This window comes from Giraffa tippelskirchi, chromosome 13 (assembly GCF_054371585.1).
Source record: "Giraffa tippelskirchi isolate mGirTip1 chromosome 13, T2T-mGirTip1v1.2.pri, whole genome shotgun sequence".
Classification (NCBI taxonomy): domain Eukaryota; kingdom Metazoa; phylum Chordata; class Mammalia; order Artiodactyla; family Giraffidae; genus Giraffa; species Giraffa tippelskirchi.
The window spans coordinates 50,792,832-50,805,043 of record NC_137287.1 but is presented as its reverse complement, the minus strand read 5'-3'; the positions used below and the strand labels follow the sequence as shown (position 1 = coordinate 50,805,043).

Here is a 12,212-nt window from a genome sequence, read left to right as displayed (position 1 = left end):
GTCACTCAGTCGTGTCCGACTCTCTGCGACCCCATGTACTGTAGCACACCAGGCTTCTGTGTCTTTAACCAAGTCCTAGAGCTTGCTCAAACTCATGTCCATTGAGTTTGTGATGCCATCCAACCATCTCAACCTCTGTCATCCACTTCTCCTCATGCTTTCAAACTTTCCCAGCATCAGGGTCTTTTCTAATGAATCGGCTCTTCACATCAGGTGGCCAAAGTATTGGATATTCACCTTCAGCATGAGTTCTTCTAATGAACATTCAGGACTGATTTCCTTTAGGATTGACTGGTTTGATCTCCGTGCAGTCCAAGGGACTCTCAAGGGTCTTCTCCAACACCAGAGTTCAAAAGCATCAATTCTTCAGCGCTCAGCTCTCTTTATAGTCCAACTCTCACATCTATACATGACTTTGTATGGAAAAACCATAGCTTTGACTAGACAGACCTTTGTCGGCAAAGTAATGTCTCTCCTTTTTAATATGCTGTCTAAGTTGGTCATAGCTTTTCTTCTAAGGAGCCAGCATCCTTTAATTCCATGGCTACAGTCACCATCTGCAGTGATTTTGTACTTGTTTCCATTGTTTCCCCATCTATTTGCCATGAAGTGCTGGGACCGGATGCCATGATCTTCGTTTTTTGAATGTTAAGTTTTAAGCCAGCTTTTTCATTCTCCTCTTTCTCCTTCATCAAGAGGCTCTTTAGTTCCTCTTTGCTTTCTGCCAAAAGGATGGCATCATCTGCATATCTGAGGTTATTGATATTTATCCTGGCAATCTTGATTCTAGCTTGTGCTTCATCCAGCCCGGCATTTTGCATGATGTACTCTGTATATAAATTAAAGAAACAGGGTGACAATATACAGCCTTGATGTACTCCTTTCCCAATTTGGAACCACTCTGTTGTTCCATGTCTGGATTTAACTGTTGCTTCTTGACCTACATACAGATTTCTTAGGAGGCAGGTAAGGTGATTTGGTATTCCCATCTCTTTAAGAATTTTCCCCAGTTTGCTGTGATCACACAGTTCAAGGCTTTAGCATAGTCAGTGAAGCAGAAGTATATGTTTTTCTGGAACTCTCTTGCTTTTTCTATGACACAACAGATGTTGGCAATTTGATCTCTGGTTCTTCTGCCTTTTCTAAATCCAGCTTGAACATCTGGAAATTCTTGGTTCAAGTACTGCTGAAGCCTGGCTTGGAGAATTTTGAGCATTACTTTGCTAGCATGTGAAATGAGTGCAATTGTGCAATAGTTTGAACATTCTTTGGCACTGCCCTTCTTTGGGATTGGATTGAAAACTGACCTTTTCCAGTCTTGTGGTCACTGCTGAGTTTTCCAAATTTGCTGGCATATTGAGTGCAGCACTTTCACAGCATCATCTTTCAGGATATGAAATACCTCAGCTCGAATTCCATCACCTCCACTAGTTTTGTTCACAGTGATGCTTCCTAAGGTCCACTTGACTTTGCAATCCAAGATGTCTGGCTCTAGGTGAGTGACCATATCATCATGGTTATCTGGGTCATTAAGATCTTTTTTGTATAGCTCTTCTGTGTATTCTTGCCATATCTTGTTAATATTTCCTTGATATTAAGTTCCAAATATGACAAATGATGTATAATCATAACTTAGAAAAGACAAATACAGGGAGGTAATCACATCTAAAGATCTTTTGAAATACTTTAAAAATATATACTTAATTCCACGGCAATTTTGTCAAATCTGGCAGGATTTAGATCACCCTACATGTAGACAGGAGTAAAGGTTACATGATACATTCAATATTATGTAAAAGTTCAGCATTTTAACCTAAATAACAGTTCTAAGTTACTGAGAAGACTCAGTGAAATGATACAATTACACATAGCAGCTTCCCAAGTGGTGCCAGTGGTAAAGAACCCGCCTGCCAATGCAGGAGACGTGAGACATGGGTTCGATCCTTGGGTCAGGAAGATCCCCTGGAGGAGGAAATGGAACCCCACCCCAGTATTCTTGCTGGAAGAATCCCATGGAAAGAGAAGCCTGGTGGACTATAGTATATGGGGTCACAAAGAGTCAGACATGACGTTGTCTGAGCCACATAAATGGGGCTTGCAAATTCTTCCTTAAAGGGCTAAATCATGAATATTTAGGCTTGTGGGCCATATGATCTCTGTCACAACAACTCATCTCTATGACTGTAGTGTGAAAGCAGTCACAGAAAATAGGTAATAAGTGAATTTGACTGTGTTCCAACAAGACATTATTAAACAAAACAGGCAGACCAGCCCACCCACAAGCTGAAGTCTGCTGATTCTTAACAGATCTTTGATCTGTAGGGAGATTATGAGAAAGTAAGAGGAAGTGAAACCATAGAAGCCCTTTCAGCTTTGACAAAGGGATTCACTACTGATCTACGAAAATATGACTTTGGTCTTTTGGTCCCTGTCCAATTTAAGTCCTTCTACACAAAGACACACTCCTACTACGACTCCAGGTAAGAGTAGTTGTGTGGCTTAAGAAGAAAAGTGAAATTATAAAACCATTTATAAGTATTCATTTTCCTATTATTTAGAAGCTACCTTCTCACTCTTAAAAACCCCTCTGCTGATATAATCATAAAGGGCCTTGTTTACTCACCCATATCTTGCCAGAGATGCTAAAAAGACCAGCCATTCCAGACATCCTAAAAAAAAATAAAGGCAAGGAGAACCACTGGTGATGTATAGCATTAAAAAAAAAAACAAAAAAAAACCTCTCAAGTCACAAGGGCTACTCCTCCACTTTGTGCAATACATCATCCTCTCTCCTGGATTCACTTCCCTTCTTACAGAGCTTAGACCCTAGGGCCATGTTCTGAATTACTCAGGAGTAAACACAGTCAAGTCCTCTGGTCCTTTCTTGCTGCATGGTGCATGCCTGGCAACATCCCCAACACTGAGCAGCTGCAGGTCTCTGGGGAAAAGTCACACGATCTGCCGTCACAGTCACAAGCTCAGTGAACGCCTGAGAGGGCGTCGTCCGACTGGAATCCTCTAGGCTCGTACCTGAGATGAGAGCTCATATCCTTTCTCCCTGCAAACTGTACACACCCTCTTCACCCCGTGCCCTCAGCTAACACACACTCATCTGTCACTGTGCAACCAGCAGCTGTCAAGTGGCCTCTCTCCCTGTCCCAGCAGCACATCTAGCCTGGTGTACACCCGCATCTAGCTTCTTCTGTTGCGACAGAGGAAACTACTCCCCTAACCACAGTCCAAACTCTCCACTTGTGCCTTGGATCCCATCCCTTCCATCTTGCTAATGACTTGGTTTTTCCTTTCATCCCATTTCCTGCATCAGCAATTTCTCCTCTCTGATGGATCATTTCATTGCATGAAAACACATTCTACTCTCACTCATCTTTTGAAAAGAGCATCACTGGACCGCAGATGGCCCTCCAACTCAGCCTCCCAATCTCCAAAGAGGAGCCTACACTTGTTGCTCCTTCTTCCTCGCCTTACCTTTAACCCACTCAAATCCGGCTTCCGTCCTCACTGCTGCGCTCCTTGACTCCGTTAAGGCCACAATGGCATCGCATTGCTTCACTCAATGTCCTTGTCTCAGACTTCATCTCTCCTAACCCCTTGTAGACGTGAGGCACAAGGGACTACTCTCTCCTTCCTGTGCACCTTCTTCTTGCCTTTTAGGAAATCGCATGCCCCTGCCTGCCCTCCTGCCTCTTTGGCATTCATTTTCAATTTCCTTTTGCTGACTCCTTCTCTACTCAGCTTCTTAACTTTGGAGTGTCTTGTGGCTCAGTCCCAAGCACTTTTCTTTTTCTCTCTCTCTCCAGGTGACCTCCTTCCTTCTAAAACTTAAAATACCATCTATATGCCTTTCGTGTTCCTGAATTCTCCATGGAGACCTACCTCCATGCATCCAACCTGGAAGCTCTACAAAGAAGTCTGCATCTCAAACTTAATATGTCCAATGCTGAACCCTTGATTTTTCTCTTGCTCAAACCAGTAACTGGTACCAAGACCATCAAGTTCTCAAACCAAAAACCCAGGAGTTGAGTTGTGTGTGTGTCTGTTTGTGTATGAATCTTTCCTCTCCTTCACCTTAGTGGAGTCTACCTTTAAAACCTATTTTATTTTTTAATAGTGAAACAATTATTAAAACATTTTACAACTACATTTATACCATATGCAAATCTAAATTTCATTTAAAAGTATCAACTGATAGTGGTGTTGGATTCACATTAGCAATCATTACATGATCAAAGAGACTGCTTTATTGTGCTTTATTACAAAATTATTTTTATTGAGTTAACTACTCAAGTTTCAGAATGCCTTAATTTTTTCCCTAGGTATGCTCCTTTCTTTAGGGCTCCTAAAGCTTCAAACAATTGTTCCTTCCTATCTTTAAATTCAGTCCTGTCTCAGTTTAATTCAATATCTATTAACAGACATTGATTTCAGTCTTTTTCTTCTTAGCTATAATTATGCTGCTGCTAAGTCACTTCAGTTGTGTCTGACTCTGTGCAACCCCATAGATGGTAGCCCACCAGGTTCCTCTGTCCCTGGGATTCTCCAGTCAAGAACACTGGAGTGAGTTGCCATTTCCTTCTCCAATGCATGAAAGTGAAACGTGAAAGTGAAGTCACTCAGTCGTGTCCGACCCTTAGCGACCCCATGGACTGCAGCCTACCAGGCTCCTCCATCCATGGGATTTTCCAGGCAACAGTACTGCAGTGGGTTGCCATTTCCTTCTCCATATAATTATGACATACAGGGAAACAAAAGCCATCAAAGAAGCCTAACATTTATCAAATGTTTTTTATTTGGGGCCATGATTAGCACTGAATCTCAGTCTTTAGGAAAGAGCTGGGAATGTGAGGACTATGATCTCATCTCCATATGGAGACTAAGAAGCCTGCTGTAAGTGGGCTCTGAGTGATGCTAAGTCACTTGGTTAACTAGTGATTGAGACAGACCTCTCTACTGGAAAGGTGGTTTTCCCTTGACAATGGCTAGGTCATTTGTGGGGTGATATGTTGGCACCATGTGAATATCCCATTACTCCACAATCTTCTAAGAGCTTTATATCCTTAATGTCAAAGGCCCTGGTCTGCCATCAGGCTACTCTCATGCAGCCAATCCACACAGTTCCTATAACACTTAACTGTAAAACTGTACTTATATTCAGTATTCAGAAGGCATCTGAAGTTGTATGGCACTTAACTTTAAAAGCTTTAAAGGCCTGTTCAGCAGTCATTTGTTAACAGCAGAACTGTAATTTTATTAGCAGGAGCTTGTTCAGCTGGTAAAGAATCTGCCTGCAATGCAGGAGACCTGGGTTTGATCCCTGGTTTGGGAAGATCCCCTGGAGAAGGGGATTCCATGGATGAAGGAGCCTGGTAGGCTACAGTCCATGGGATCGCCAAGAGTCAGACACGACTGAGGAACTTCACTGGTTCCTGAAGAAGGGAAAGGCTACCCACTCCAGTATTCTGGCCTGCAAAATTCCATGGACTGTATAGTCCATGCGGTCCGCAAAGAGTCAGACACGACTGACTTTCATTTCATTTCACTTCACTTTCAAATCTGTAGTTCAGTGGTTCCCAACTTTGGCTGCTTCTCAGAAACACCTGGGGCTTCCCTGGTGGCTCAGCTGGTAAAGAATCTGCCTGCAATGCAGGAGACCTGGGTTCAATCCCTGGGTTGAGAAGATCTCCTGGAGAAGGGAATGGCTACCCACTCCAGTATTCTGGCCTAGAGAATTCCAGGGACAGAGGAACCTGGCAGGCTACAGCCCATGGGGTCGCTAAGAATTGGAGATGACTGAGTGACTTTCACAGAAACACCTGAGGCTGGTGTACCAGCGCAGTCTCTGGGACAGGAGCCATGTGTGGGTAGTTTTCAGAAGTCCACAGGTGATTCCCCTGGGCAAGTGAGGATGCAAATCACTGTTCTCAATCATCATAATGGCAATTCTTACCATTTCAAAAGGCTTCCCAGGTGGTGCTAGTCATAAGGAACCTGTCTGCCAAGCAGACATAAAAGACATGGGTTTGATATCTTGGTCGAGACGATCTCCTGCAGGAGGGCACAACAACCCACTCTAGTACTTTTGCCTGGAGAATCCCATAGACAGAGGAACCTGGTGGGCTACAATCCATAAGGTTGCAAAGACTGGGAAAAGACTGAAGTGACTTAGCATGCGCACGCATGCACACAATTTCAAATTCAGAGAGGTAGAGTTTTGGTGAGTCAATAAGCTGACTTCACAGTTTTCTGAAAATGTGAAGAAAGTGCAACGCTGTCAGTTTTCACTAGAAAACTAGTGCTCTTGATACCCATGCCTCCTTAAGAAGAATCCAACATCACAGATGTAAGCCACACTGTATGATTTCTGGGAAATCAGGTCCACAATAAGGTATATGTTCTGCCCAGTTCTCAAAGAGATCACACTAATATTGTATAAGTGAATAAGAAGGCCCCAGACCTGGAATCCATGACTAAGAAATAAAGCTGACTAGTTTGTGGAGGGAGCAAAGACAGCTCTAATTTGGCCTACAGGGTCTAAAACTGCCGTTAGGTAAATTGCCCTCAGAGAAGAAACTGACATCATCATGAAACACTAATGATACTCAGTTCAAATATATCCCTACACCATTTTTTTTTCAACCGGAAATTTATTCCATTTTCCAAACTATACAAAGGTAAAAGTTTCAAATAAAAGCCCAAGCATTAGTCATGCCCATCTTTCTGGCCAATGTAAAACAAATATCTTTACAATAGTTGGGCAGTTCAAAACCACACCACAAGGATATGTTAACTAGAATTATGTAAGATTCACTCCTTTAATCAGTCCTGTGATGTGATGGTGATGGAATTCCAATTGAGCTATTTCAAATCCTGAAAGATGATGCTGTGAAAGTGCTGCACTCAATATGTCAGCAAATTTGGAAAACTCAGCAGTGGCCACAGGACTGGAAAAGGTCAGTTTTCATTCCAATCCCAAAGAAAGGCAATGCCAAAGAATGCTCAAACTATCACACAATTGCACTTGTCTCACACACGCATCTGGTCAAGGCTATGGTTTTTCCAGCAGTCATGTATGGATGTGAGAGTTGGACTGTGCAGAAAGCTGAGCGCCAAAGAATTGATGCTTCTGAAGTGTGGTGTTGGAAAAGATTCTTGAGAGTCCCTTGGACTGCAAGGAGATCCAACCAGTCCATCCTAAAGGAGATCAGCCCTGGGTGTTCATTGGAAGGACAAATGTTGAAGCTGAAACTCCAATACTTTGGCCACCTCATGCGAAGAGTTGACTCATTGGAAAAGACGCTGATGCTGGGAAGGATCGGGGGCAGGAGGAGAAGGGGACGACAGAGGATGAGATTGCTGGATGGCATCATCCACTTGATGGACATGGGTTTGGGTAAACTCCGGCAGTTGGTGATGGACAGGGAGGCCTGGCGTGCTGTGATTCATGGGGTCACAAAGAGTCGGACACGACTGAGTGACTGAACTGAACTGAACTGAATCAGTCCTGTGTTCTGCAGGTCCAGCAGGGAGGACTCTTGCCCAGCTGGCAGGTCAGGTGCAAGAGTCAATACTCTACACTCCCAACCTCTTGATGACCATCCCTGAGGCTGAGATGTGAGGCTGAGGTGAGAGTTGGGAGCAGACAAGGGCAGGGGCAGGGAAGTCTTGTTCATTATAATGATGACAGCGGGGCTGCTCAAGTGTGAACCGTTTTAGCCTCAGCAAGATTAAAGACCCAGGAGTCTACCTGTGGGCCTGAGTGGGCAGCAGCTGGAAAGTGAGAGTTCCCTGGATCCCTCTCCGCTCCTCTGCTTACAGCTCCCCAACCTAGCAGGGCCATCACGAGGCGGACTGGTGGGGAGACACTGGGTCCAAGGGTTCAGAGTGGCAGGGATGCGGGGAGGGCTCCGGAGCAGCAGAGGGAGGCTCTGGGTGAGGAGTGAAAATGCAGAAGAGCCTCACAGGTGCTCTGACAAGCAGCTGTCAGAGGTCTCCAGGCTGAACCACAGGTACGAAGCCCTGAGCAAGGGAAGCTAACCCCTGAACACAGTCAGCTGCTGCTGCTGCTGCTAAGTCACTTCAGTCGTGCCTGACTCTGTGCGACCCTATAGACGGCAGCCTACCAGGCTCCTCCGTCCCTGGGATTCTCCAGGCAAGAACACTGGAGTGGGTTGCCATTTCCTTCTCCAATGCATGAAAATGAAAAGTGAAAGTGAAGTCGCTCAGTCGTGTCCGACTCTTCGCGACCCCATGGACTACAGCCTACGAGGCTCCTCCGTCCATGGGAGTTTCCAGGCAAGAGTACTGGAGTGGGGTGCCACTGCCTTCTCTGGAACACAGTCAGAGTGAGGACTAAAAACACTTAATCCCTCCATCAAAGAAAAGTCGCTGTTTCTTCAGCCTCCACGACTAAGAAGGAGGCCCAGTATGTTACTGGATTCTTGGTACTGGAAAAAGAAATGCATGCCTTCCTTGTTAAATGCATGTCTTTCCAGTCGGAGAATGAAGCATACACAGGTGCGGGGCTTGCTCCTGGTATCTCAGTTTTGCAGGCAGGGCAGCAACTGTTCTGTGGGGAATCTCTCTCATTTCACCACCTGAAGCAAACTTGCGGGCAACAGGGCCTCCATTTAGAGGCTCCCCTAATTCCTGAGGGAGCGCTCCTAAGTGCCACCAATGCTGTGCAACAGAGTACTGCCACTGTTAAACTCAGCACCCACTCTGCACAGCCACCAGTGGTGGCCCTGCTCAGCAGGCAGAACACAAAGCCACTCTCTTTGCAATAGCATGAGGCCAACTTGCAATACTGCCCTCAACCATGTCCCTGAGGAGGAAGCTAGAATCCTATTTCAGTCTATTATTAATGTCTATTATAACCCACTCAAAGCAACTTAAAGCAACCTCTAATCTTTGTTGTCATCACCAATAATCATAGGAAGAAATGATGGAGAAAAGCCATTCCCTTCCACCTGCAACCCAGAGGGGCCCAGGGCACTTCAGTTAGGTTTTGCAGCCCTCATTCCATTGGCGTGGGTGGGGTCAGATTGGGATAATAACAGGGTATTATACTTTCGATTTTTAAAAAGAGTTCTTACCTTTTATAGACACATACCAAAATATAATAAAATGACACACTTCGTATTTGTTTCAAAACAATTGATAAAACAAGCTATAATTTGATGGTCATTATAGGTGTGTGATACGTACATGGGGGTTTACTATACTATTTTCTGTACTTCAATGTATGTTTGAAAGTTTCTGTAATAAAAAGTGAAAAAAAAATTGAGTTCTTATACAAAAATTTGGAACAAAGTGGCTCATATCATCATGATTTATGTATGATTTATACACATTACAGGCAAAATAACACGCTGCCTTAAAATACTACTGTAATAAGGAGAAAAATGCAAATGGATGAATTTCTAAAATTTCCACACATCCACTAGTAGCTACAATTTCCAAATTCAATACATCACTTCCAAGACAAGTTAAAAGACAAACATTTTAAAAGGAATGCCTTAAAAACATATATTTTGCAAGGGATCACCTGCAAGTTTAAGAATTAATTCTAAGTTTTTTGCATCCTCAGAATTCATAAAGTCTCAAAAATCCTGTGGATCAATCCCTTTTCCAGCTCACTTTCCAACCTTCTGCAATATGAAACCTGTACATCATCCAGTGACACCTCCAATTAACAGCTGGGTTGCCATGCTACACTTTTCGGCTGAAGGCCCAGATTCCTGGCCAAACACCTTGTGCCACCATGGCTGCTTTTCAGCAAGTTCTGACTCAAAATTTCCCTCAAAGTTTAGGTGAGCTTGTCTCATGATGACCCCGCAGGGGAGGCAGGGGTTGGACACAGAGCGGCAGCGGCCCTGCCAGCGGCATAAGCTAGCTTCCAGCATGCAGGGCTGAGGTGTAAATGTATCTTAAATCCACCCATGCTCTGCATCCCCACTGCCACCAGCGTGGTCCATACCACCATCGCTCCACATAGTCCCCTCCAGCCTCTGCTCACGACCTGCACTGCTAACACCCTGGCTCCTCACCAGCCACAGGTCTGACCATCTGCCTCCTGCCCTCTTTGCCCTCTGTTTACACTGCTCTCCCTTCTCTTTCACTGTGCCTAACCCTGGCCACCTGACTCTTCCTCAATACACCGAGCTCTTTCCAATGAGGGGCGTGTGCGAATGCTAACTCCATTCCTGGAATGGTCCTCACCTGCTCCTTACCCAGCCAGGCTGTGTGGTCCTGCAGACCCCATCTGCAGTCCCCTCTTCAGAGCCAGCTCTCCTAGTACCCATCTAACAGAGGGCCGCACTCCCACAGTCAAGCCCTGACTTAGTAAGGGTTTGTTTTCTGTTTTGTGATTCTTTACATCCCTAATTTTCTCGTCATCTGTCTTACTGTAAGTCACCCTAAGAGACCAGAGGGGTCACATCTGTCATGTTGACTGCTGAACATCTAGCACCTAGAAGAGTATCTGTATAAAATCAATGCTCATTGATTTTACAGAACGAAAATTTGTAGAATGAAACGTCAGAGGTGAGCTGCTTTTAGAATAAGCCATGTGTTTCCTATGGATGCTATCAGATCACTTATTCCTAAAATGTAACATGATTTGATCCTATTTCAGCAGGGATATTCCTTATGCTTATATATACCAACATAAAATCAATTTCAAATACCATAATTCATTCCAAATGAAAACTGTGAATGAGTTATTATCGCTTGACCTCATCTGCCTCACAAAGCATTATACAGTTTATCATCATGGCCAAAGTTTACCCCAGCAGTATTCTGCTAAGCAGCCAAAGACACCATAGGTCTTACTCTCCACAGATAGATACTTTAGCAATTCCTTCATGAACTCTAATTCAAGAAAAAGATTCTCCTCTACCTTCTCAATAACTTATAAGGAAGGAAGCATGGTAAATGGTGTTCAATACCATATTTAGTAAAGAGAAAAGAGGTGACGGTGCGAAAGCTGGAGGAGAGCTCTCTGTAACCTACCCGAATCTGGATACTAAATCCTAGCATCCTAACAACCAGCTGAAACACACGGGGTCACAAAGCCAGAAACACAACATGGGCCAAGCAGGGGCACGTGTCATCTGGGAAATCAGAAGTGTAGACTTTCAAGGTCTATGGGTTGTTAACTTGAGACTGTCTGTTCTATTAGTAACACTCTGTCATTAAAAAAACAAGTTACGTTAGAGAAGCTGGGGATTTCCAGCCAGTCAGAGGCTCAACGGATTGCCACTTCTTCTCTAAGATGTAGTTCTGCAGGTCTTCGTAGACTCCTGGGCCACGGTAACGGCGGAATATCCCATCTTTTGCACTATAATTTATAAAACAGAAAATAAACCAATTAAAATAACAAGTGTTATGATAATAAAAATGAAAATAAGTACTGGTTTTACATGTGAACTCCACTCTGAATTTTAACTTCACTCAAATGAAAAAAAAAATATTATAGTTAGGCATAAACAAAAAAGCATGCACAAATACTTATTACAAATGAGAAATTCCAAAGCAGAGAGAATTAAACATTCTATTTTATCACTGCACAATTTGCAACTGTAAGCAAAGTCCTTGGCAGTGGCTAATCTGACAAGTTACTTTTTATTATTTTTGCAACAAATTATTTCAATTTTTCTCTTACATCAGCAAAACAGCAGTTGTTATCAAGTTTTAAAAAACTCTATCCACATTTCCAAATTGATATCATCCAAGTCCCTCCCCTGAAAACTAGGTCTCCCTGGTGGCTCAGTGGTAAGGAATCCACCTGTCAAGGCAGGAGGCCTGGATTTGATCCCTGGGTCGGGAAGATCCCCTGGAGAAGGAAATGGCAACCCACCCTAGTATTCTTTCCTGGAGAATTCCATGGACAGAGGAGGCTGGCAGGCCTCCTCTGTATAATGTCCATGGGGTTGCAAAAGAGTCGGACTCGACTGAGCGACTAAACAACAAATGCCTTCGGTCTTCCCTCCCTCTCACTTTCTCTCTACCTAAGCTTCCAAAGGGAGGAGTCTACACTTTTTCCTCTTACATTAACTCACTCACTCCTCCTGCCATCGGGGGTCCTGTTTCCATGACTGCATGGAAACTGCTCATACTGGGGGTCTCCAATGACTCTTCAGTGCGGTGTCCCTGGAGCGCTCTTCTGCCATTTCTCCTGTGTGTGTCTTGGCCTC

General features: G+C 44.0%; 1 protein-coding gene across 3 annotated transcripts in view; it reads right to left on the bottom strand.

Annotated features, from left to right (window-relative positions):
- Nucleotides 1-12,212, bottom strand: part of TMX4 (thioredoxin related transmembrane protein 4) — a 70,778-nt gene that overhangs the window by 18,690 nt on the left and 39,876 nt on the right. For all 3 annotated transcript variants that reach the window (XM_081556451.1, XM_081556449.1, XM_081556450.1), the window contains 2 exons: nucleotides 11,228-11,356; nucleotides 2,624-2,669 (listed from right to left, as the gene is read on the bottom strand). In XM_081556451.1, the coding sequence (XP_081412577.1) occupies nucleotides 2,624-2,669; nucleotides 11,228-11,356 (175 nt within the window). The remainder of the gene's footprint in view (nucleotides 1-2,623; nucleotides 2,670-11,227; nucleotides 11,357-12,212) is intronic.